This window comes from Mastigoproctus giganteus, chromosome 1 (genome assembly GCF_048544385.1).
Source record: "Mastigoproctus giganteus isolate SK-2022 chromosome 1, ASM4854438v1, whole genome shotgun sequence".
In the NCBI taxonomy this organism is placed as follows: domain Eukaryota; kingdom Metazoa; phylum Arthropoda; class Arachnida; order Uropygi; family Thelyphonidae; genus Mastigoproctus; species Mastigoproctus giganteus.
In genome coordinates this window covers 134,866,426-134,891,904 of record NC_143575.1, presented here as the reverse complement: position 1 = coordinate 134,891,904, position 25,479 = coordinate 134,866,426, and the positions used below count along the sequence as shown (strand labels likewise).

Genomic DNA, 25,479 nt, shown 5'->3' with positions numbered 1-25,479 from the left:
GCCTTACCAAGGAAGACTTAAATTCAGGAAATTGTAGCACTTGGAAACTAGATACCTGTGAGAAGATTTACTTGAATGAAGTGTTTAAGGCTTTAAATGGGTTTGTCAACAGTGCTCTTACTCTTTCCCAGACGACACACATAAGGTGCCAAATTTAAATTTAAAAAGGATGCTTACAGGACAGATAAGAAAAAATTTACCTTTACCAAGAGTTTGATTGTTGAAAGATTGTTACTGATTGTTGGAAGAAACTTCTATATGTGGAATTGGGTAGTTTGAATAAATTTAAGGAAACATCAGACAAACTGTTAGAGGAGATGTAAAGAAGTGGCTAATGGGGTTTTTTTTTTTTTTTTTTTTTTTCTTTTTGGCTGATGCTTTCTTTCTTGCATTTACCACTACTAATGCTATGCATTCACCCTGGAATACAAACTGAAATTTATTTAGTTCATTTATATAGTATGAATCAGAGCTGTAATGCTCAATAAGTTCTACATTGATATTAATATTTGTAAAATAATAAGAGGAGTTTACCTCAATATAGTACGTAGAACACTTCCTCTCCAGAAATTAAAACGAAAAAACTGAAAAACTTACATTAGAGTAACAAATAAATAAAACCAATTTAACACAATTAAAAATCAATTTAATGCAATTAAAAATATTAAAAAGAATCTAACGAAAATATGCAAAACGATTTTTCTTCCTGAAGCTGACAATGCTTTTGGACCGTATGTCGTGATTACAGGAATGAAAATTACAGAATAGAGTTGAACATTAAACTTAAATAGTGAAACTTAGATTATTTGCCTTCGCGCATGCGTGTAAAGGTCCACGCATCGGAGATCAAACATGGCCAACGAACATTAACAGAATTCTCGTGTAATTTAATTTCTACGGCTTCTGCAATTAATAGTCATGTATAATTACGTTGGACAAGCATTTTGGCCTCGTTAAATAAAAAAGTATGTTTTTCTTTAATGGCATGAAAGGCTAATTCTGATGCTGCTGAACAAGAAGCACGAACTGAGGCTTCATGTTGAATTTACATGAATATTCAGAGAAAAACACATCGAACCATGGTAAGGCAAATCGCAATCACCGCAAGAAATGTTGTATATCAGGTCATTAATTTGTGTTGCGAAAGCGGAAAGAACCGAGCGATTGTTCAGTATAGTGTGTAATTTCCATATTGGCCTGGCCACAATTTTAAATTCGGAATCTTTAAAGAATCTGTTAAGCTGTTTATGCCACTATCCAACATATGGGACAGAAATAAAGTATTTTTTGATATTACTATTGTTGGTTGGTGTAGTATTTTGTATCCTATCCTTAGCCTGTACCCTAATTCGGTTTACTGTAGCAAGGGGATAATCCCTGTTTAAGAACCTGCTAGTTAATATTTGTATTTCTGAGCCCAAAGCAGATTCTGTTGTTGAATATTTATAGGCATTTAGAAATTGATTAAAGATAATTGATCTTTTGTAGGTGAACAGGTGATAGCTATTATAATGTAGAAGCATACCGGTGTTTGTAGGTTTTCGATAGATGCTAAATGGGATTTTATTCAAGTCCCGAGTAAGCGTGAAATTTAGAAAGTTTAATGACTTTATATCCGTATCCTCCCTTTCCAATGTAAATTTGAGTCTAGAATAAATATTATTAAACAAATGTAAAATGTCGTGGATAGTACTACTATCAGTAATAACTAGAACATCGTCTAAATACCTCCCGTAATATGTGATACAGGGTCGAAAAAGTATCGAATGTATATGCTCAATCATTGAGAGATAGATCTCTGACATTAAGCCACTCATGCAATCCCATTGGCAATCCAAAAATTTGTTTGTATACCTTGTCTCGAAAGGTGATATAGTTGGCCTCAACTAACAGTTTAATTAAGTGAAAAATTTCCTTAATAGGTAGCTTCGTATAATTAATCGGTATCGAGTTATTATTTAACATATCCCAAATAATATCTAATGTGTATTCAACATTTACATTTGTATATATAATGAGGTAACATCTAGTGAGAATAAATTGTCATTGTCAGCAAGTCTTTAAGATTATTAAATAATGTATCGTAGTTCTTAATCCCAAATTGTATTACTTGTCTAAAGGGTTTTATAATGTTATATACGTGTGACTAAGGATGAAAATGCAGTTCCTATAGGAAACAATAGATCGAATAGGAAATCCAGTCTTGTGTAATTTTACCTGACCAAAAAGTGCAGGAATATTGTATGTTCTGGCCTTCAATTCCTTTAACTGAGCCATAGTAATGTAGTCATTTTTTTCGATACGTGGTTAACGTTTTATTGTATTGATTGACCAAATTGATACACAGTGCCGGTTCTACTTCAAGATAAGCGGAGGTATCTGAAACAACTGAATCTAACTTATTAATATAATCAGGCTTATCTAGTATTACTACTGTATCTTCTTTATCTGCCCTCTGTAAAATGTCCTTATTTTCCCGAAGTTCTCATAAAGCTGAACTGTCATGTGTATTCAATTTAGAAAGTCGCGTTTCTTTTATGTTATTCACTACTTGGTTAACTTGTTGAATAAATAAATCTTTGTGTGGAACATTATGATGTCCAAATTCAATATCAATTACGCATTGTTTTTTTTAGGTAGTTTTTGAGGTGGTAAATTATAATTTAATCCTTTGGATAAAAGTGAAATCTAGTCCTGCAATAGCGTACACGAGGAAAGATTTGTAACCTGTTGATATGTCGGTTCATTGAATACTGGGTGAGGGGGGGTGTTCGTGAACTAGCTGACGTATTCTGTGGTAGTACATTGTGTGTCTGGGGGGGGGGGGATGTCACCCAACTCGTATGTACTTGGTCGTAAGCCAGCGACAATGTGTTAGAATTCGCATGAACGGGTCTTGACCTTTCTGATAATGTTTGCAATTTATTAATGTGTCTGTTTTTTTTTTTTTTATTTCTGAGGCCTGTGCTACCCATCGCAAATCTATGGAGGTCTTCAATACAGACCAATTCTTCGTATGTAGATAACTTTTTAATTTATCACGAAGCTTCCTAACCTGAGAAAGGTATTTTTGTTTATTCCAATATTGAGATTTTAAGGCAAGCTTAACGATATTACATGATGTGGCCAGTGTTAGTTGTTTTATGCCCAAAATTTTCAAAAGCATTATCAGCTTCAGGAAGGAAAATCGTTTTGCATATTCTCACAAGATTCTTTTTAATTGCGTTAAATTGATTTTTAATTATTTGTTACCCTAATGTAAGTTTTTCAATTTTTTTGTTTTAATTTATGGGGAGTATCATACGGAAGTGTTCTACATCCTATATTGAGATAAACTCCTCTTATTATTTTACAAATATTAGTTCATTTATTTAAAATTCTGTTTATTCTCTAAAATTCCAAGACCAGAAGAGTTCACAAATCAATTGTGACTGCATATGGGCTAGAATCCCACAACATTCCTTACCTATTCCTTACCAGATGAACTAATGAGACATATGGCAGAGAAGAAAAATGCATGGGATACATATAAATTAACATGACAGAATCCTATGATAGATACAAGTTGATCTGTAACCAAGTTACAAAGGAGGTTAGGCAGGCGAAGGCAGATTACGAAAAATCTTTGGCAAGGGATGCAAAGAAAAACAGCAAAGTGTTCTTTACTTATGTAAACTCTAGAAGGAAGGGGATGAATCAGATTGGTCCACTTGATATCGATGGGTCAACTGTTGATGATCCTGCTCAGGTAGCTAACAAACTAAATGAATATTTTGCATCGACATTCACACATGAGGAGTTATTCAGCGAGAGGAATGCCAGAGGTGTATTCAACTCTGGCAATAAGCTAGAGAATCTTGTAATAACTGAGAGTAAAGTGGAGGAGAAATTGTTGAAGATAAATACAAGAAAGGCACCTGGGGTGGATGGGATCTATCCAGTTATATTAAAGGAGGCAGCAAAGGAAGTAAGCAAACCCTTAGCCATAATTATGAGAGCTTCCTTGGACTCAGGGGATATACCCATGGACTGGAGATGTGCAAATGTGACCCCAATTCACAAAGGAGGATCAAAGGGCGACACAAGTAATTATAGACCTGTTAGTTTAACTTCTGTTCCCAGAAAATTAATGGAGGCACTGGTTAAAGAAGCACTGCAGGATCATCTAGACAAGACTTCAGTTATAGCTCAGACACAGCATGGTTTTGTTAAGGGGAAGTCTTGCCTGACCAATTTGATTGGATACTATGATGCAGTCACAAAAGAACTGGATGCAGGGAATAACTTTGATATTATATACTTGGATCTTAGAAAGGCTTTTGAAACTGTTGCACATGGAAGACTGCTGCACAAATTGGAGCAGGGTGACACTGGAGGCAAATTGCTGCTATGGATAAAGGGGTGGTTGAGGGGGAGAAGACAGAGAGTGGTAATCTATGGACACTGCTCATCGTGGACTAATGTTATTAGTGGAGTCCCTCAGGGTTCAGTATTGGGTCCATTATTATTTTCTGTATTTATAAATGATATTGATGATGGTATATCAAGCTTAATGTCCAAGTTTGCAGACGATACAAAGGTTGGCAGGGTTGTCAAGGACACTACTGACACAATGCTACTGTAACAGGATTTAGAAAAGTTGAGCAGATGGGCTGAGAGGTGTCAAATGAAGTTTAACATTGACAAATGTAAAGTACTACATATGGGAAACAGCAACCCCAGAGCAACGTATCAACTCTGTGATACTACACTGACAGTGGTAGAGAATGAAAGGGACCTGGGGGTGGTTGTGCAGGCAGATATGAAGTTTTCTGAGCAGTGCAGACTGGCTGCAAGAGTTGGTTGGTTCTTGGGTTTTATTGGCGCATTAGCAGCTAAGGCTATAATGCGCAACAACCAGGTGATATATAAAAATTTTTGTTTCACTGACCTAATTACTTAGGTCACCATGTCAAAATATAAAATAACAAAGGTATAGAATGCAAAAAGATAAATCAATAAAGAAATATAACAATAACAAGTAAATATTAAATACAAGTAAAAACCTTTGATTTATAAAAGCTAAAAATAGCAGACACATGGTCATTGTCAGATAAAATCTGACTGAGTGTATACGGCTCAGTCAGATGATTAAAAGCGGTAAAACGGATATTGCTAAAATCTGAACAGTCAACTAAAATGTGTCTGATTGTTAAAATTGTGCCACATGACCCACACATAGGAGGGTCAACAGCCCTCAGCAAAAACGAATAAGTCGGATGACTATGTCCTATGTGGGTCCGGGCAAGAACAACTTCCTCCTTACGATTCCTGCGCAGACTAGACTGCCACGGTTCAATTAGTATTAGTAACGGCCGCATGGTGCAAGAAAGCCTATGGCTTATGCTGCACCAGCCAAAAAAAAAAAAAAATCCGAACAAAACAATGATAAAAACAAAAAATAAATAAATAAATAAAATAAATAACTAAATAATAATAATTAATAAATTAAAAAAATATATAAATATAAATAAAATAAAATATAAATAAAAAGGAAATCAAACCTATCATCGTATGCGCTTCCCTTACCCGAAAGTACTATCCAGAAGACCTTTGAATTTGCCCAAACTGTCGGCCTCTACCACCCATGAAGGCAACTTATTCCAGTAATTTATAACTCGCTGGCTAAAATAAAACTTCCTGCAGTCCAATCTAAACATTTCTCCCCCGTAACTTGAATTTATGTCCCCTAGTTCTAGCATCATTTATAATCTTGAAAATTTTGTCCTCATTCATTTTACTGATGCCTCTCAGAGCCTTAAACACCTCAATCAAATCTCCTCTAAGGTGTCTAGTTTCCAAACTCTGCAACCCACATATTCGAAGTCTTTCTTCATAAGGACGTCCTTTTGCCGATCTCACCAGGCGAGTTACCCTTCTTTGCACCCTTTCAAGAAGCTCGATGTCTTTCTTTAGGTGCGGTCTCCATACTTGAACACAGTATTCCAAGTGTGGTCTAACATAAGCCTTATATAATGGGATTATCACGTCCCTATCTCTACTTGCAAAAGTTCGATAGATCATCGATAGGACACCATGGGCCTTCCTTGCATGTCAATGAACACTGACACCAAGTGTTCGCGTTTTAGGAAAGCATCCAGGATGGATGTTTCCAGTCTAATAAGATGGTCCAAAGTGGACCAGTTCCTTCAGAAGCCGCACTGGATGTTGGAGAAGGTCATTTGATTCTAAATACCAGATTAAACGAGAATTAACCATTCTCTCCAGGATTTTGCACAAACAGCTAGTCAGAGCAATAGGACGATAGTTTCTAGTAACCTTTGGATCCTTTCCTGGCTTAGCAAAGGCAAGAACGGTTGACTTGTGCCAGGAATCCGGAAACTGCCCTTCTGTAACGATTCTGTTATATAGAAGGAGCAGATAATCCATAGATTTTGTTGAAAGATGCTTAATCATTTCATAATGGAAGCCATCTGGTCCAACAGTACTTGCTTTGGAAAGAGTGAGGGCTCTTTTCAGTTCATGTATAGTAAATTCCTCGTTGTAGGGATAAAGGCTCTTAGCCTTAAAATGAAGTGCCTGTTTTTCGATTTGATTTTTCAGGACCAGAAACTCTGGGGAATACGATGATGTTGCAGAGATGTTAGAGAATGTTTCCCCAAGAGAATTGGCTATTGCAGTTGGATCTGCAATAGTGCATCCATTATAATCTAGGATTGAAGAAGGGTAGGATGTATATTTTCCCTTCATTTTCCGGATTTTATCCCAGACTACCTTAGAGTTGGTAGACTGGTTAACAGATGATGTAAAATGGATCCACGATTCCTTTTGACTCTGACGGGTGATATAGCGTGCTTTGGCTCGTGCACGTTTAAAGGCTATAAGGTTGTTCGTGGTAGGATATCGGCGGAATATCCCCCACGCTTTGTTTTGAGCCTTTTTTGCTGCTGTGCATTGTGAATTCACCAAGGTTTGGGAAATGGTGGAAACCGGGCAGATGTTTTTGGAACAGCATTTGCAGCTGCTTGGACGATAATTTCTGTGATGTATGTTACTGCATCATTGATAGGCTCTTGACTTTGTTTTGTTTGTTTTGTTTTGTTTTTATTGGCGCATTAGCTGCGGAGGCTATAATGCGCCAAGACCAGGTCGTATATAAAAAAATTTTTTAACTTTCAGTGACCTACATAGTTAGGTCACTATGTCAAGATGTATAACATATGTATAAAAGAAAAATGTAAATTTTATATAAGATCAAAAATGTTTATTGACTTTAAAAAGGTAAAAACAGCAGACACATGGTCATTGTCAGATAAAATCTGACTGAGTGTATACGGCTCAGTCAGATGATTAAAAGAGGTAAAACGGATATTGCTAAAATCTGGACATTCAATTAAAAGGTGTCTGATCGATACAATTGTGCCACAGGACACACACATAGGAGGGTCATCAGCCCTCAGCAAAAATGAATGTGTCAAATGACTATGTCCTATGCGGGTCCGGGCAAGAACAACTTCCTCTTTACGATTCACGCGCAGACTAGACTGCCACGGTTCTATTACAGGCTTTATACGATATAGTTTATTTCCAGTCTGTCTATTCCACGAGTCCTGCCATTGGGAGTGTATCTTCTGCTGTATTGTTTGCCTGTAGTCTGTATAGGGGACTGACAGGCAGCGATTGTTATTGGGGATTGCTGATTTGGCTGCGGTGTCAGCCAAATCATTTCCCTTAATCCCAACGTGGTTCGGAATCCAGCAGAAGCGGATATCATATTCACGTTCCCGGAGGAAGTGAATCTTCTGCTGAATGCAAGACAGAACCGGATGAGGATTATACCTCACAGATGTTAAAGCCTGTAACACACTGAGAGAGTCAGAATATAAAATGAACCGTTGGTGTTGGCATTCACTAATGTGTTCCAAGGCTAACTCTATAGCGTGCAGCTCTGCAGTAAAGATACTGCATTCAGAGGGAATCTGCTCCGATGTAGTGCTGTCTGTAAAGACAGCAGCAGATCCCACATATAATTCCGACTTCGAACCGTCTGTGTAAACTGGCGCGAAGTCAGAATGTTCAGATCGGTGTGCAGAATGAAGCTGCAGGTAGACAGACGATGGAGTGTCCGACTTTCCCCAATTCCTAAGGGACAAGTCACATGCCGGGAAATGAGCATGCCAGGGTGGAAGGGGTTGCTTCGGTGTTTGGGCAACCTTGTCTACCTTGATATTAAGTTCTTTGAGTAGCTCTTGGAGACGAATACCAAAAGGTCGGTTGGCAGTCTTACGGGTGTTGTACAAATTTTCCCATCGTGGCTCAAAAACGGATAGCCACGTAGGATGGTCTGGCAGGAATTTCAATTTTAAAGCGTAGTTTAGAGACAACTGCTTACGTCGAAGCGATAACGGCGGTTCGTTTGCTTCGACATATAAGCTCTGGACTGGAGATGTTCGATATGCTCCAATAGCGGTACGGAGAGCCAGATGATGGACAGGATCCAGCCAACGAAGTACACTGTCTCTGGCCGAATTGTAAACCAGGGACCCATAATCTAGTCTGGATCGCACAAGTGCACGGTAAATGCGAAGAAGGGTACATCGGTCTGCTCCCCAAGATGTAGAGGAGAGCAAGCGGAGAATATTCATCCCTCTTGTGCACTTTGTGCGGAGTTGACGGATATGATCCAGAAAGGTCAACTTTTTGTCAAATATGAGTCCCAAGAATTTTGTGTCCGGTGCTACTGGAATAGCATTTTGTCCGAGCCTTAATTCAGGTTCAGGATGAAGATTACGCTTGCGACAAAAATGTACGCAAACGGTCTTATCCGGCGAGAACCTGAAGCCATTAACAAGTGCCCAGGAATTGAGACGATCAATGGCTTTCTGCAGTTGTCTTTCAATAACCCTCATGTTGCATGACTGACAAAATATGCTAAAGTCATCAACATAGAGGGCACTGTTTACAGTTGGAGGAAGTTGTTCTATGATGGAATTTATTTTGATGGCGAAAAGCGTGACACTTAATACTGATCCTTGTGGTACTCCCTCCTCTTGGCTGAAGGAACGAGAGAGTGAGGATCCCACACGAACTTGGAAAGATCGATTGGCTAAAAAGTGTTTAATAAAAATGGGGAGTTGCCCCCTAAGACCAAGGCTATGCAGATCTTTTAAAATGCCAAATCTCCAAGTTGTGTCATACGCTTTCTCCATATCAAAGAACACCGACACCAAGTGTTCGCGTTTTAGGAAAGCATCCCGGATGGATGTTTCCAATCTAATAAGATGGTCCAAAGTGGACCGGTTCCTTCGGAAGCCGCACTGGATGTTGGAGAGAAGGTCATTTGATTCTAAGTACCATATTAAACGAGAATTGACCATTCTCTCCAGGATTTTGCACAGACAGCTAGTCAGAGCAATAGGACGATAATTGGTGGTGACTTTTGGATCCTTTCCTGGCTTAGGAAAAGCAAGGACGATTGCCTTCCGCCAGGAGTCCGGAAACTGCCCTTCAATAAAGATTCTGTTATATAGAAGGAGCAGATAATCCATAGATTTTGGTGAAAGACGTTTAATCATTTCATAATGGATGCCATCTGGTCCAACAGCACTTGCATTAGAAAGAGTGAGGGCTCTCTTCAATTCCTGCATAGTGAATGCCCCGTTGTAGGGATAGAGGCCCTTGGACTTGAAATTAAGTGCCTGCTTTTCGATTTTATGTTTCAGGACCAGAAACTCTGGGGAATACGAAGATGTTGCGGAGATGTTAGAGAATGTTTCCCCAAGAGCATTGGCTATTGCAGTTGGATCAGCAATAGCGCATCCATTATAATCTAGGATTGAAGAAGGGCGGGATGTATATTTTCCCTTCATTTTCCGGATTTTATCCCAGACTACCTTAGAATTGGTAGCCTGGTTAATAGATGATGTAAAACAGATCCATGATTCCTTTTGACTCTGACGGCGAATGTAGCGTGCTTTGGCTCGTGCACGCTTGAAGGCTATTAGATTAACAGTGGTAGGATATCGACGGAATATCCCCCACGCTTTGTTTTGAGCCTTTTTTGCTGCTGTGCATTGTGAATTCCACCAAGGTTTGGGAAATGGTGGAAACCGGGCAGATGTTTTTGGAACAGCATTCCCAGCTGCTTGGACAATGATTTCTGTGATGTACATTACTGCGTCATTGATAGGCTCCTGACTGACTGTACTCAGGTCAAAATTTGCCTGATGTTGGAAGGCATTCCAGTCAGCCTGATCAAACTTCCACCGTGGTAACCTGAAAGGAAGACATGGTCTCCCACTGTGTAACAAGGTTATCACAGGGAAGTGATCACTTCCGTATGGATTCTCCTCCACTTCCCAAGTGAGTGAAGGGAGTAGAGAAGGGGAGCAGATAGAGAGATCAATGGCAGAAAAAGTACGGGTAGGCATGTGGAAGAAGGTGTTTGTTCCAGTATTTAAAAGGGAAAGGGCATTGTCATTGAGCAAACGCTCTATGACCCGTCCCCTTCCAGTGATGTTAGCACTACCCCATAGGGTGTTATGTCCATTAAAATCCCCAAGTAGTAAGAAAGGGGGAGGCAACTGCGTTACAAGATCATCAAGGTCTTCCTGGGAGATGTCAGTCCCAGGTGGCAAATAAATAGAGCAGACTGTTAATAGAAATCCCACTGTAAGGCGAATTGCAACAGCCTCTATGCTGGTTGTAATTAGCAAGGGCTGCACTGGGGTCTGATTATTCACAAGGATAGCCACTCCTCCATGAGCAGGACCATCCGCAATTCTATCCTTACGAAAGATTGTGATGTTATGCATGGTGGGATCATCATTTGCCTTTAGATAAGTCTCCTGCAAGCAAAAGCAAACTGGCTCGTGCTTTTGCAGGAGGGCCTTGATGTCATCTGTATTTCGCCGGAATCCACGACAATTCCATTGTAGGAATTTAGCCATTATTTTGGCTTGGTGGGTCCATCAGGCGGCTTCCGAGGTGCTGAGGGCTTACTTTTATCAGTCTTGGCTTTATCTTTTTTGGGGAAGAATGGACGCTGTCCCGTGTCCATTTCTTCCTCCGCAAAGAGTTCCAATACTGATTCATCCTGTACCTCCTTGTTCTCTACATCCATTCTTTCTGTTGTTACTTGAGGCTCTTTACCACTTGGTTTTGGTAGTGGTGGAGCACTAGGAGGTACGGATATAGGAGTGGCAACTGACTGTGTTTTTTTGGTGGGCTTTTGAGAACTCAATAAATAGCGTGCAATTGGGGTGAATGACTCTTTTGGTGGTATAGTCATCTCAGTTTGTGTCCCGATAGTGCACTTAGCAGAAACCTTCTGGGCATATGAAGGTTTCCCGCTATTTACTGGTTGGATACGTTTTCTGGCCTCTGGGTAGGAGATATTCAGCTCTGTTTTCAGTTTTTGTATTTCTTTTTCATCCTTCCACCGCTGGCATGCTCTAGAGTAGGCGGGATGTTCTTCTTGGCAATTGACACAGATAGGTTTTGGAGCTGAGCATTCCTTGCTCTCGTGGTCTTTAACACCACATCGAGCACAGGCAGGATTACCACGACAAGATGTTTGTGAGTGGCCGTATTTTTGGCATCTAAAGCACCGCAGTGGGTTTGGGATATAAATCCTCACTGGGCAGTTTAGATAGCCTGCCTTGATGGAACTTGGAGGCCGTGGGGTGTTAAACGTTAGGATGAGAACTCGGGTAGGGACGAGATTCCCATCCTTTCTCATTGATATTCTTTTGACAGCTGTCACTCCTTGTTCTTTTAATTCAGAGCAGATCTCTTCTTCAGAAACATGAAGAAGGTCCCACTCTGATATGACACCACGTGAAGAATTTAGAGTTTTGTGAGGGGTTACGATGATAGGTATTCCCCCTATGGATGTAGATTTTATGATTTTTTCCGCTTGCTTGGTGGTAGAAGCTTCGACCAAAAGGTCGCCAGAACGCAGTCTTTTTACAGTTTTAGGTGAACCTGCCAACCCTTCTAATCCTTTCTGGATAAAGAAGGGTGACATCTTCCCAATGGACTGCTCTCCGGTGGAATGGAGAATGAGGAAAAGCGGTGTTACTGATGATGATGGTGTATCCTCAGTCCTGGCTCTTTTTGCAGAGGTGTTTTCTGCGTCTTCATTTCGATTAGGTAGGGGCCTTGTTGGGGCCCCAGAAGAAAGGGGATTTAAATTACTCATATGAGTAAAGAGAAAATGTCTGATGCCTAAGTACCTCACCCACCAAGGAGCCCTACGAGGGGACGCCCACTCGTGAACTAGCAGGTACTGCCTACACGAATGGGACGCCGAGTTCGCTTAGAGCACCATACCCACGTTACCAATAAGTCTTTATCCCGTCCCAGGACCAAAGGGAGGGAGACTTATTGGAACGCAGTTGACCCTAGCAGTATAAAATCACCCGCCGATTGATCCCAGTCGGGCCGGTCCGGGACCACCCGTCTTGTCGAAGCAGGGGCCAAAGTGGTGTATTGAAGCTGGGCCCCTCAACCACCAGGATCCCCCTTTCCGCTTCCACGGGTCGCGGCGCACGGCTGCACACGCCGGATTTCAAAGATGTAACCCTGAAACCAAGGTATGGGCGTTAGATCCCAGTGATGCTAATCTGGAAACCCAGCAGCGTCACTGGGAGGTCCCCTCACCACGTACAGGTGCCCACGTTGAGGGGCTCTTGACTGACTGTGCTGAGATCGAAATTTGCCTGATGTTGGAAGGCAGACCAGTCAGCCTGATCAATCTTCCACTGTGGTAACCTGAAAGGAAGACACGGTCTCTCACTGTGTAACAAGGTTATCACAGGGAAGTGATCACTACCGTATGGATTCTCCTCCACTTCCCAAGTGAGTGAAGGGAGTAGAGAAGGGGAGCAGATAGAGAGATCAATGGCAGAAAAAGTACGGGTAGGCATGTGGAAGAAGGTGTTTGTTCCAGTATTTAGAAGGGAAAGGTCATTGTCATTGAGCATACGCTCTATGACTTGTCTCCTTCCATTGATGTTAGCACTACCCCACAGGGTGTTATGTCCATTCATATCCCCGAGAAGTAAGTACGAGGGAGGCAGCTGCGTTACAAGATCATCAAGGTCTTCCTGGGAGATGTCAGTCCCAGGTGGCAAATAAATAGAGCACACAGTTAATAAAAATCCCACTGAAAGGCGAATTGCAACAGCCTCTGTGCTGGTTGTAACTAGCAAGGGTTGAACTGGGGTCTGGTTGCCCACAAGGATAGCCACTCCTCCACGAGCAGGACCATCTGCAATTCTATCCTTTCGAAAAAATGTGATGTTATGCATGGTGGGATCATCATTTGCTTTCAGATAAGTCTCCTGCAAGCAAAAGCAAACTGGCTCGTGCTTTTGCAGGAGGGCCTTTATGTCATCAGTATTTTGCCGGAATCCACGACAATTCCATTGTAGGAATTTAGCCATTATTTTGACTTGGTGGGTCCATCAGGTAGCTTCTGAGGTGCTGAGGGCTTTATTTTGTCAGCCTTGGATTTATCTTTTTTGGGGAAGAAAGGACGCTGTCCGGTGTCCATTTCTTCCTCCGCAAAGAGTTCCAAGACTGATTCATCCGGTACCTCCTTGTTCTCTACATCCATTGTTTCTGGTATCACGGATGACTCTTCTGAAGTTTTTGGCTTTTCTTTACCACTTGGTTTTGGTAGTGGTGGAGCACTAGGAGGTACGGATATGGGAGTGGCAACTGATTGTATTTTTTTGGTCGGCTTTTGTGAATTCAATAAATAGCGTGCAATCGGGGTAAATGACTCTCTTGGTGGTATAGTCATCTCAGTTTATGTCCCGATAGTGCACTTTGCAGAAATCTTCTGGGCATATGAAGGTTTCCCACTATTTATTGGTTGGATATGTTTTCTGGCCTCTGGGTAGGAGATATTCAGCTCTGTTTTCAGTTTTTGTATTTCTTTTTCATCCTTCCACTGCTGGCATGCTCTAGAGTAGGCGGAGTGCTCTCCTTGGCAATTGACACAGATCGGTTTTGGAGCTGAACATTCCTTGCTCTCGTGGTCTTTAACACCACATTGAGCACAGGCAGGGTTACCACGACAAGATGTTTGTGAGTGGCCGTATTTTTGGCATCTAAAACACCGCAGTGGGTTTGGGATATAAATCCTCACTGGGCAGTTTAGATAGCCTGCCTTGATGGAACTTGGAGGCCGTGAGGTGTTAAATGTTAGGATGAGAACTCGGGTAGGGATGAGATTCCCATCCTTTCTCATTGATATTCTTTTGACAGCCATCACTCCTTGTTCTTTCAATTCAGAGCAGATCTCTTCTTCAGAAACATGAAGAAGGTCCCACTCTGAAATTACGCCTCTTGAAGAGTTCAAAGTTTTGTGGGGGCTTACGATGATAGGTATTCCCCCTATTGATGTGGCGTTCAGGATTTTTTCTGCCTGTTTAACATTTGTAGCTTCGACCAAAAGGTCGCCAGAACGCAGTCATTTAACGGATTTTGGTGAAGCTGCCAACCCTTCTAATCCTTTCTGGATAAAGAAGGGTGACATCTTTCCAATTGACTGCTCTCCAGTGGAATGGAGAATGAGGAAAAGCGGTATCACTGATGGTGGTGATGTATCCTCAGTCCTGGCTCTTTTTGCAGAGGTGTTTTCTGCGTCATCATTTCGATTAGGTGGGGCCTTGTTGGGGCCCCAGAAGAAATAGGTTTTAAATTACTCATGAGAGTAAAGAAAAAGTGTGATGTCTAAGTAACTCACCCACCACAGAGCCCTACGAGGGGACGCCCACTCGTGAACTAGCAGGTACTGCGTACACGAATGAGACGCCGAGTTCGCTTAGAAGTACCATACCCACGTTACCAATAAATCTTTATCCCGTCCCAGGACCATAGGGAGGGAGACTTATTGGAACACAGTTGACCCTAGCAGTAAGAACCACCTGCCGATTGATCCCAGTCGGGCCGGTCCGGGACCACCCGTCTTGTCGAAGCAGGGGCCAAAGTGGTGTATTAAGGCTGGGCCCCCTCAACCACCAGGATCCCCCTTTCCGAAATCCACGGGTCGCGGCGCACGGCTGCACACGCCGGATTCCACAGATGTAACCCTGAAACCAAGGTGTGGGCGTTAGATCCCAGCGATGCTAATCTGGAAAACCAGCAGCATCACTGGGAGGTCCCCTCACCACGTACAGGTGCCCACGTCGAGGGGGCTGCAAGAGTAGCTCATGGTGTATTGTCGATGATATATAGGAATTTTTCTAGCAGGGATAAAGAGGTGATTATTCCCTTGTAAAAGGCAATGGTCAGGCCACACCTAGAGTACTGTATACAGGTCTGGAGGCCTCATTTCAAGAAGGATGTAGAGATGCTGGAACGAGTACAGAGAAGGGCAACAAGATTGGTGAATGGAACAAAGGGGTGCTCTTACGTGCAAATTACAGTGTCTGGAGACTAGGCACCAGCGAGGTGATCTGATAGAGGTGTATAACGCCTTGAATGGTTTGAGCATGCTCAATGCTGATGGGATTCTTCCTCTTGCTCAGAATAATCACCTGAGAGGGCATAAATTCAAATTGAGGAAAGACAGATGTGAGGAAATTTGCCTTTAGCCAGCGGGTGGTCGGTTGGTGGAACAGACTTCCATCCCTTGTCGTGGAAGTTGATAGCTTAAATGAGTTTAAGGCTCAGCTGGACAGGTATTTCGAACGAACAGAGAGGTGAAGTGGAAGTGGTTATTTTTTATTTATTTATTTATTATTTTTTTTTTTGGCTGATGCTGCATAAGCTTGCTTTCTTGCATCAAATGCCTCTACTAATGCTATAGCTACACATGCTAACCACAGCCATGCAAAAATGATACAGAAAATTTTAAAAACCAGAGTAGCATAAAAAACTGCTTGAGATAAAATTAAAAAAGTAAAGGACAGACAAACTCTAAAAAATTTTTGCCATCAGTTCCGTGAGCACTTAGAGAAAATAATATTAAACTTACCTGAGGCTGTGGCTGATTCTGTGCCGAAAGTACTGTTGCCTGTTGTGAACTTTGTTGCTGAGTATCAATAGAAGGAGTTTGCATTAAAGGTGGCTGTTGTAAATGAGCAGCTAAAAAAAAAAAAAAAAAAAACAGAGCTGCCAGACATTACTATATGAAAAAAATAACTAATTCTCTCTCTCTCCTTAACATGAATTTTTATAACATTATTATCACATGTTCCTTTATATCAGTTTTGAAATTCAGTGATTTAATAAAGGTGGTTCATTATGGATTACCTACACAGGTATTCCTCAAGTGAAAAGAATGCTTTTATCTTTGCATGATCTGCATTTTTAGGAATACTTTTCAAAATACATAAACTTACTGGTTTTATAGTACATCGGTATTACAAATCAGAACTTGTATACACAAACTGCTTTATATTTTGTTGTACAGTCTGAAAATCCTAAGCCCTTCACATGAGATTGAAAGGACAATCAAAAGGACAAGAATAATCATCATATCAATGTCTTACATAATCTTATACCATTGAATAATTAAAAAAATAAAATAATCCACACAGTATAAAATTAAAATGGTACTTTAACATAACTGTAAGTTTTAAAAGCAACAAGACTATATTAAAAGTGATAAAATGAGGGGGAAAAAAAAGTGTAGTTGCAGAAGTTGCAGATTGGCAATTGAAGTATAACACTGAAAAATGAAAGCTACTACCCACATGAAGTACCATTTAACCCCAGAATAACATTCAAACTGTATGGTATACAAAATTGAAGGTAGTAGAGAATAAAAAGAGCATGGGGGTAATTGCACAGCCACACATCAAGTTTTATGAGCACTGCAGACAGGCTGCCAGGGCAGCTCATAGGGTTTTGTAAATGATATCCTATTGTATGAGGGGGTATCAAAAAAGCTCGTACCCTTACCTAGAAATAATAGCCCTAGAAAGGTAAAACTTCAGAGAAAGTTTAATCTTTTTCTATGAACTCTCCATGTATAGTAACACATTTCTCCCATCTTGGATATGGATCAGTTGTTTAATGCCTTGATTAAAGAAGTCCACACTTTTTTTGCCTGAAACCACAATTCTATTTCATTGATGACTTCCTGATACAAATCAAAGTGGCATCCATGCAATGGTTTCTTCATTGTACACCCAGCATTCGTCGCCAAACGATCAAAAAAGTTCTCACCCAAACGATCAAAAAGTTAGCATTACAAATCCAACAGTTGGCAAGAACAATGCATTCAACATTGTTCTGCAAAGGCATCAGGAATCTTGGAACCCATCGTGCAGAGACCTTAGACATGTGCAGATGGTCATGTGAAATGTGGGCAGACCCATAACTAATTCCCACTGCATTTGCAATGAAATGAATTGTCACACTTATGTCACTCAGACAGGCTGCTCAACCTTTGAAACCATCTCACTGTCTGTGGATGTTGATGGCCTTCCTTCTCTTGGCTCATCAAAGACACTTGTATGACTGCACTGGAACTCAAGTTTCAACATTTTTACAGTGTCATAGGATGGGCAGAATTGCCCATACACAGCTTTCATTTCTTCACCAACTTCTTTAGCTTTCTTGCCCTGCTAATGCAAGAACTTGATCACTGCTCGATACTCCATCTTGTCAACCATAACATCCTTCCTCAGATTCCAGGCTCCACCTCTTGTATACAATCACCTACAGGAATGAAATTTCACATGTTAATTATTGAATATGTAGACAACATATTAAAAACAGCATTTTCCTACTGATGTTTTATCTAGGTCAGGGAATGAACTTTCTGATACTTCCTCATAAGGCAATGGCTAGACCACATCTTGGGTATAGCATACAGGTCTGGAAGACTCATTTTAGGAAGGACGTTGATCTGTTTGAAGGTGAACAAAAGAGCAATGAAAAGAATGAGGGAAACAAAATGATATTCACTCTTATCAAGAAAGGCTTCAGTTTTATATATTGCAGTGTCTATAAACTAGGCAACTGAGAGGTCTAACTGCGGTGTTTAAGGTATTGAATGGATGGAGTATGCTAAATGCTGATGGAAGCCTTCCTCTTGCTCAGACTACACACGAGAGGACATACATTTAAAGTGAGGAAAGAAGGTTACAGTGTAGATGTGCAGAGATTTGCTTTCGGCCAGCAGAAAGTTGAAACAACCTCCTTATTCAAAATAAAGAGCTATATAAATTATTAAAGGGTGTGGATTTCTTTTTCTGCTGATGCTTTTATAATCTTGCTTTCTTGAATCATTTGTCATACTAATATTCACTTCAAAAGGTGGTAAAACTGCATATGTCTACTTATGTTTCTTTTGAAACTTAACTTTCTCTGGTCTAACTTTCTTAACAGTGAGGTAATTTTTCTTGTGGATATAAACAACACTGTTACAACTTCATTTGGCTTCAGTTTTTCAGTCACACAGATCCAGCTGGTTGAGATGCTTAGGCTTTTGCAATTACTAATGACCTCACTCCACTCATCTTGTTCATTTACCAACCAGTTATAACCACCTAAATATTGTGATGTCTGTCTCACCAATTATTCAAAGTACGTGGTCAACTCACTGAAAAAGTTCAATTTTCAAAAATATGTAAAACCACATCAGTTGAAGCACTTACATAATGCTATGACTATATGTTTTTAGTTTTCTACAGAGCTGACATGTGGCAGTAGGCCCCATTATGCCACCAGTGGCACGTCATCGTATGCAAGCTCTAATAAAGTTTCTGCAATCTAGTTTCTCACATAATTTGTTCATACAATTTATTCTTGACACTTCAGATCACACCTTGGTGATGGTCTAATCTCTAGTGAAGCCTGTCTCACACTATCATTATCAGCTTTGTGTGGTTTGGCATTACAGGAATGTGAAATGGGATAATCTGCACAATTTCTATTCTTTGTTTAATTACTTGGATTACTGTTTTAAATCTTCTGACCCAATATTAACTCAGATTGTGTCAGGGAATGAAATTCTTTCTTCCACATTAAAATCTCATCCATTACACTAGTCAACACATAAAATGTTAAGAAAACGAAAATAACCAATCTTGCCTAATTTTATGCTGCTGAACCCGAAAATCACATTAAAAATTGTCGGTCGGCATGTTTTCGAATTACAGTTGGGGTCTCATATTAGCGAGTAACTCTACATTATCAACTATGGTTCTCAGCAAAACACATGGCTGGCAATGCTACAGTTTCAGTACCACCATGCTCTTATCACATGATCGACAGTTGCTGATCATGTGATAAAAGCTCTGCATCACGTGATAAGTTGTTGTTACCTCAAATGCATCAATTCTCTTGGATTAGTTTTCGAATATGGCTAGGTACTGGATAATTTGTTCTCACTTAGTGATTGTTCTCTACGAGATTACTACTTTTTGCACAGTATTTGTGTTGTGTAAGATTAATATGCCCCATAATTGTGTGAATAGTCCAGATGACTTCTGTTATGTATGTGGAGAAGCCACATTAGCTTCAAGAAAGTGTCCTTTAATGTTTCCTTTGGCAACATTAAAGTGTCCTTTGGCTTGCAGAAGGCAAGCCAAAAAAAAAAAGGCCTACATCATGTATGTTGGGTGTAAAGTAGGTGACCAGGACAAGAACTGAACTCCACACATATGCTGTGCTACTGGTAATATAAATTAGAAATATTTTCATGCCAAAACTGTGGTTACTTTATTCAAATGTTTGTTTTTTTTTTTTGCCAAAGCAACAATACATCAATGCACAACTTTTGTCCACTGATGTACTGTGTTTGAACTACTGTGCTTGTAAATCTGCGTGTATTCTATGGTCTCTATGCCTATTTTTGCCAAATGAAAAATCTGAGTTTACACAAGGTAAAAACAATGCAACACGTGTCGGTGGCCAAGGGTTGCATAGCATAATTCAAGCATGGTATTTAAAAAAAAAAAAAAAAAACCAGCCTGCAGGAATTTGAGTCCAGGGCTTTTTCACACAGTGTGGAAAGACAAAAACTATAATTAAGCATTATTTTCTGAATGCATGTTCAATTAACATTCAGCAAATTTCATTCCATGTGTGCCAGGTACACAACAGTTTCTTCTGTTGTGTATTTGTTTCTTACAAACATACACAACAGTTTCTTCTGTGTGGAAAAATGCATTTGATTCCTAAAAATACTTATACTGAAGAAAGATATAAAATCAAAATGTAGAGAAAATACTGGGTGATTCACTACCAGTGCGACAAACTTGCAGGAGGTGTATGGGGCACAAAGACGAATCGGAATCACATAGCATTGCAGGGTCCGAAATGCCTTCGTCATGCGGTAGAGGACGTTGAACGGGAGGTCGCATGAACAGTGATCCCGCTGGAAGTCAGCATTTGCGAATCAGTTTCCGAGTCAGTAGGATGGACGAGTATTCAAATTGAACTGGCCGACATGCACCTTCCGTATGGAGCTGGGGACTGTTACAGCACACCGCTTTGCACTTGTACCAGGAACGTTTCCTGCACAGGCATGCTCCTCATCATACAATTTTTGCACGTGTGCACAGAAGGTTACGTGAGACTGGTTGTTTCACGAGAGATACCATGAATTGAGAGCGAACGAGGACTCCAGACAATGAGGAGAATGTCCGATGTCTTGCAGAAGGCAATCCAAGTACAAGTACTCGAGCGATAGGCCAAAGGTTGGGTATTTCCCAATCCACTGTATGGAGGATACTGTCAACAAACCAAAAGAGTTCATACCATCTGCAACGTGTCCAATCATTGGAGCCTGCGGATTATCCACTCCGGGGGACTTTTGCTACTTGGTTTGTTCAACAGAAACAGTTCGCAAAGGCTGAAACTGGATGCAAAAAATAATTTTGTATCATATACTTGGATTTCAACAGAGCTTTCGATAGCGTTGCACATAAAAGACTGCTGTATAAATTGGAGCAGTGCAGCATTAAGGGCTATTAACTGCTAAGGATAAAGGGATGGTTCAGTGTGGGAAGATAGAGTGGCTATCAATGGGCAATGCTCTTCATGGGCTAATGTTATTAGTGGAATCCCCCAAGGTTCAGTGCTGGGCCCATAGTTTTCAATATTTATTAATGATATTGATGAAGGTATATCAGGCTTAAAATCTATGTTAGAAGGTGATACAAAAGTTAGCAGGGTGATTAACAACAGTAATCAAGGTAAACTGTTGAAACAAGATCTAGAAAAATTAGGCCAATGGGCTGAGAAATGGTAGTTGAAATTTAATATTGACAAATGTAAGATACTGATCATGGGCATCAGTAATCCCAGATTAACATACCAACTGTGAGGTACTACACTCAGCGTAGTGGAGTAGCAAAAATGAAAAAAAGAAAAAAAAAAATACCTGTGGGGTGGTGTGTTCAGATAAGAAGTTCTTTGTGCGATACAAATACTCGAAATAGTAAATTAAATATTAAGAAGTTTATCAAACTGTAACAGAGTGCATAATGATTTTGTAATAACTGAGAGCAAAGTGAAGGAGAAATTGTTGAAGTTAAACATAAGAAAGGCTCCTGGAGTGGATGGGATCTATCCCGTTATATTAAAGGAGGAGGCAAAGGAACTAAGCAAACCCTTAGCCATAATTATGAGAGCATCCTTGGATTCAGGGGAAGTCCCCACGGTCTGGAGATGTGCAAATGTATCCCCAAATCACAAAGGGGGATTGAAGGGTGACGTGAGTAATTATAGACCAATTAGTTTAACTTCTTCCGGGTAAAATAATAGAGTCACTAGTTAAAGATGCATTGCAGGATCATCAGGACAAGACTGCAACAATAATTCAGACACACTGGGTTTGTTAAGGGAAAGTCTTGTCTGACAAATTTGATTGGATCTATGATGTGGTTACAAAGGAACTGGATGCAAAAAATAATTTTGATATCATATACTTGGATGTCAGGAAAGCTATTGACACTGTTGTGCATGGAAGACTACTGTACAAATTGGAGCAAAATGATATTAAGGGTAAGTTGCTACAATGGATAAAAGGGTGGTTGAGTGGGAGAAGACAGAGTGGTAATCAATGGACGCTGCTCTTAGTGGAGTAATGTTATTAGAGGAGTCCCACAGGGTTCGGTGTTGGGCCCACTGTTGTTTTGTATATTTATAAATGATATTGATAAAAGTATATCAGGCTTAGTGTCGAAGTTTGCAGATGATACAAAGGTTGGCACGGTTGTTAATGACAGTAATGGCAGTGTGCTACTGCAACAGGATCTAGAAAATTTGGGCAGATGGGCTGAGAGATGGCAACTGAAGCTTAACATTGACAAATGCAAAGTACTGCCATATGGGTAAAATTAATCCCAGAGGAACGTACCAACTGTGTGGTACTACACTTAGGGTGGTAGAAAATGTAAAAGAACTGGGAGTAATTGTGCAGTCAGATATGAAGTTTTCTGAGCAATGCAGACAGGCGGCAAGAGCAGGTCATGGGGTTTTGTCAATGATATACAGGAATTTTGCTAGAAGGGAAAAGGAGGTGATTATCCCTTTGTATAAGACAATGGTCAGGCCACACTTTGACTACTGCATATGGGTCTGGAGGCCTCATTTCAGGAAGGATGTAGACTTGCTTGAGTGTGTACAGAGAAGGGAAACAAGACTGGTGAGGGAACAAAGGGGTTATCTTACCAAGAGAGGTTTAAGTTCTGTAAATTGCAGTTGCTGGAGACTAAGCACCTGGAAGGTGATCTGATTGAGGTGTATAAGGCCTTGAATGGGTCGAGCACACTGAATTCTGATGGGATTCTTCTGCTTGTTCAGATTACAAACCTAACCTGGCATAAATTCTAATTGAGGAAAGACAGTTAAAGGAATTTGCCTTTAGCCAGCAGGTGGTTAATTGCTGGAACAAACATAGATATGTCGTTGTGGAAGTCGATAGGTTAAATAAATTCAAGGAGGAATTGGACAAACGTTTAGAAGGAATGGTTGTGTGAATTTTTTTTTTTTTTTTTATTTGGCTGATACTACATAAGCTCATATGCTTGCCTTCTTGTATCACATACCTTTATTACTATTACTATTACTCATGGGGGTTTTGTTAATGATATACACGAACTTCGCTAGCAAGGATAAGGAGGTGATTATCCCATTGTACATGGCAATGATTAGGCTACATCTTGAGTGCTGCATACCCGCCTAGAAGCCTCATTTTAGGAAGGATGTAGATCTGTTGGAATGGGTGCAAAGAAGGGCAACAAGATTGGTGAAGGAAATGAAAGGGTGGTCTTACCAAGAAAGGCTTCAATTCTGCAAATTGCCGTGCCTAGATACCAGGCACCTGCAAGTTGATCTGAAGTGTTCAAGGCTTTGAATTGATTGATGATTGACTGATGGCATACCTTCTCCTGCACACACGAAGAAGCATAAATTCAAATTGAAGAAGGATGTTTACAGGATAGATGTGTGAAGTTTGATTGTTGGCACAAGCTTCCATCTGTTGTTGTGGAAGTGGGTGGTTTGAATAAATTCAAGGAAGAACTAGAAAATATAATTGGATGGGATGGGCAGGTGATGTGGGAGCTTCTTTTTTTTTTTTTGGTTAATGCTTTATAAGCTTGCCTTCTTGTATCATATGCTACTACTAATACTAGATACTCATCACTAGATTTCTGCAAAACAAATCTTTCAGAAAAAAAAAAAGTGGATTCTGGTTATTTAGGCCACCAGTTAATCGGGGCAGCCCTTTATTTGGGGCAAATCTTAAAAAACAAAACCCAATCGAGAAAATAGTCAGGATTTACTTTGCTTAATTGGGACAACATGCTGTTTAATCGGGGCAGGAGACCGCAGCACTGGAGATTACCCTACGATTGTCTCCGACCGTACCAAGTAGTTCAGTTGGATTACTGAAGGTCACAACCATAAAACAATTAGCAGTCATCTGTTTATTGGGCTTTTCTGTTAGTGCAATCTATCATAAACAGATAGTAAACTCGATCTTACTGATTTGCAACAATACCGAAAGCTGGAATTCTGGAGGTTATTGTGGTGAAGTGCATTTACTTCTACTCCGTTCTCACTTGCGCGTATCTTGTTACTCAAAATTTGAGTATGCTGTGTTCTTTGTTATTGATTGCTTATCTTTTTACTGTTTTAAATTTTAACCCTCACCCACAAATGTCAGTGAACAGAAATGTCAACTAGTTAGTATGTACATATTACAGTCTGTATTAATTATTCCGATTATCACGTATATTCTTCTGATTTTCACGTATCATTTAATTTTTTAATTGGTAAGGTAATAAAGGATAAATTTGTGCTTAATATTTCTTTACTTTTATAGCCTGTGGATAATATTCCTCCTATTTTCACTAATTAGAATTACTGTTTAATAGAATTAAAATTCAATTCACAAACGTGATCACAATGACTGGCGCTTACTACACATCGTATAGTGAACGGTACTTTACTATGGGGACTCCATCGTAACGTGATTTGATCGTACAGTGAACCAATTGTAAAGTGAGGGTCCATTGTATTTTTAACTTTTTTAGATGAAACTTCAGATAATTGGGACAGCTGCTTAATTGGACCAAAATGCACTAGTCCCGATGTGTCCCAAATAACCGGAATCGACTGTATATTTTTTTATTTACTTTTTTGTAATACTGGTAGTTAAAAAAAAAAAAAAAAAAAAGCTAATTGAGCATTGATATATTGCATTCACAAACAGTAATATATCTGATTTCTCTGCAGCAATACGCTCAAAATTTTAACACAATGATGCTGGCTGAAAATGATGACCAACACTGCAACAGAAAAATGTCATTTTTTGAAAGGGGGGGGGGTCGAATTTCACCAATGCACTCATTGAGAGTTAAAGTAAATTATGTTACTAAATCTCAAAAACACCCAAGTCAATTAAATATTTCTTATTTGAGTGCGTTCCACAATATAACAAAATTCACAACATTACTATCAATATTTTCTTTAAAAAACCAATCAATGTTCAAGGATACCAATACATGCCATTTAAATTAAATTATTTCTTTAATATCACACTTACGTATCCTAGGATCTAGCCAACTGGTTGTACGCTCAGCATGATTAATAAAGTAAACTTCACCTTCAGGTGTTGCTGCCTGTTCCCATCCTTTTGGAAGAGGTTCCAAATTTTGTAAATTAATGGGTGAACTACCCGTTCTTCTACTAGGAGTGGCAGTGGATAGTGATTGGTTTTCAGTCAATACTTTTTTCCTGGGATCTTCCCATGTTGTTGTTTTTGTAACGTGACTAGTACATTCAGAGAAGGGAAGGAAAAGAAATAAAGAAAACAGATGGAGAGTTTCAAAGCTGCGGAACTGTTTATTTAACATGCATTCAAAATTTAACATTATAAAATAAATTTTTTTTAATATAATATATATTAAAAAATAGATAATCTAATTACATTAGCACCTGGTGCAAGTTAAGCAGTTAAAAAAGTGGTGTCAGTTATGTATGACTGAATATTTGTTT

At 39.9% G+C, this 25,479-nt stretch overlaps 1 protein-coding gene across 1 annotated transcript in view; it reads right to left on the bottom strand.

Moving 5' to 3' along the window:
* Positions 1-25,479, bottom strand: part of LOC150091152 (transcriptional coactivator YAP1-A-like) — a 200,160-nt gene that overhangs the window by 149,186 nt on the left and 25,495 nt on the right. Inside the window, exons 2-3 of the mRNA XM_090382281.1 lie at positions 25,028-25,254; positions 15,992-16,101 (exon numbers count right to left, since the gene is read on the bottom strand). Coding sequence (XP_090238407.1) covers positions 15,992-16,101; positions 25,028-25,254 — 337 coding nt within the window. The remainder of the gene's footprint in view (positions 1-15,991; positions 16,102-25,027; positions 25,255-25,479) is intronic.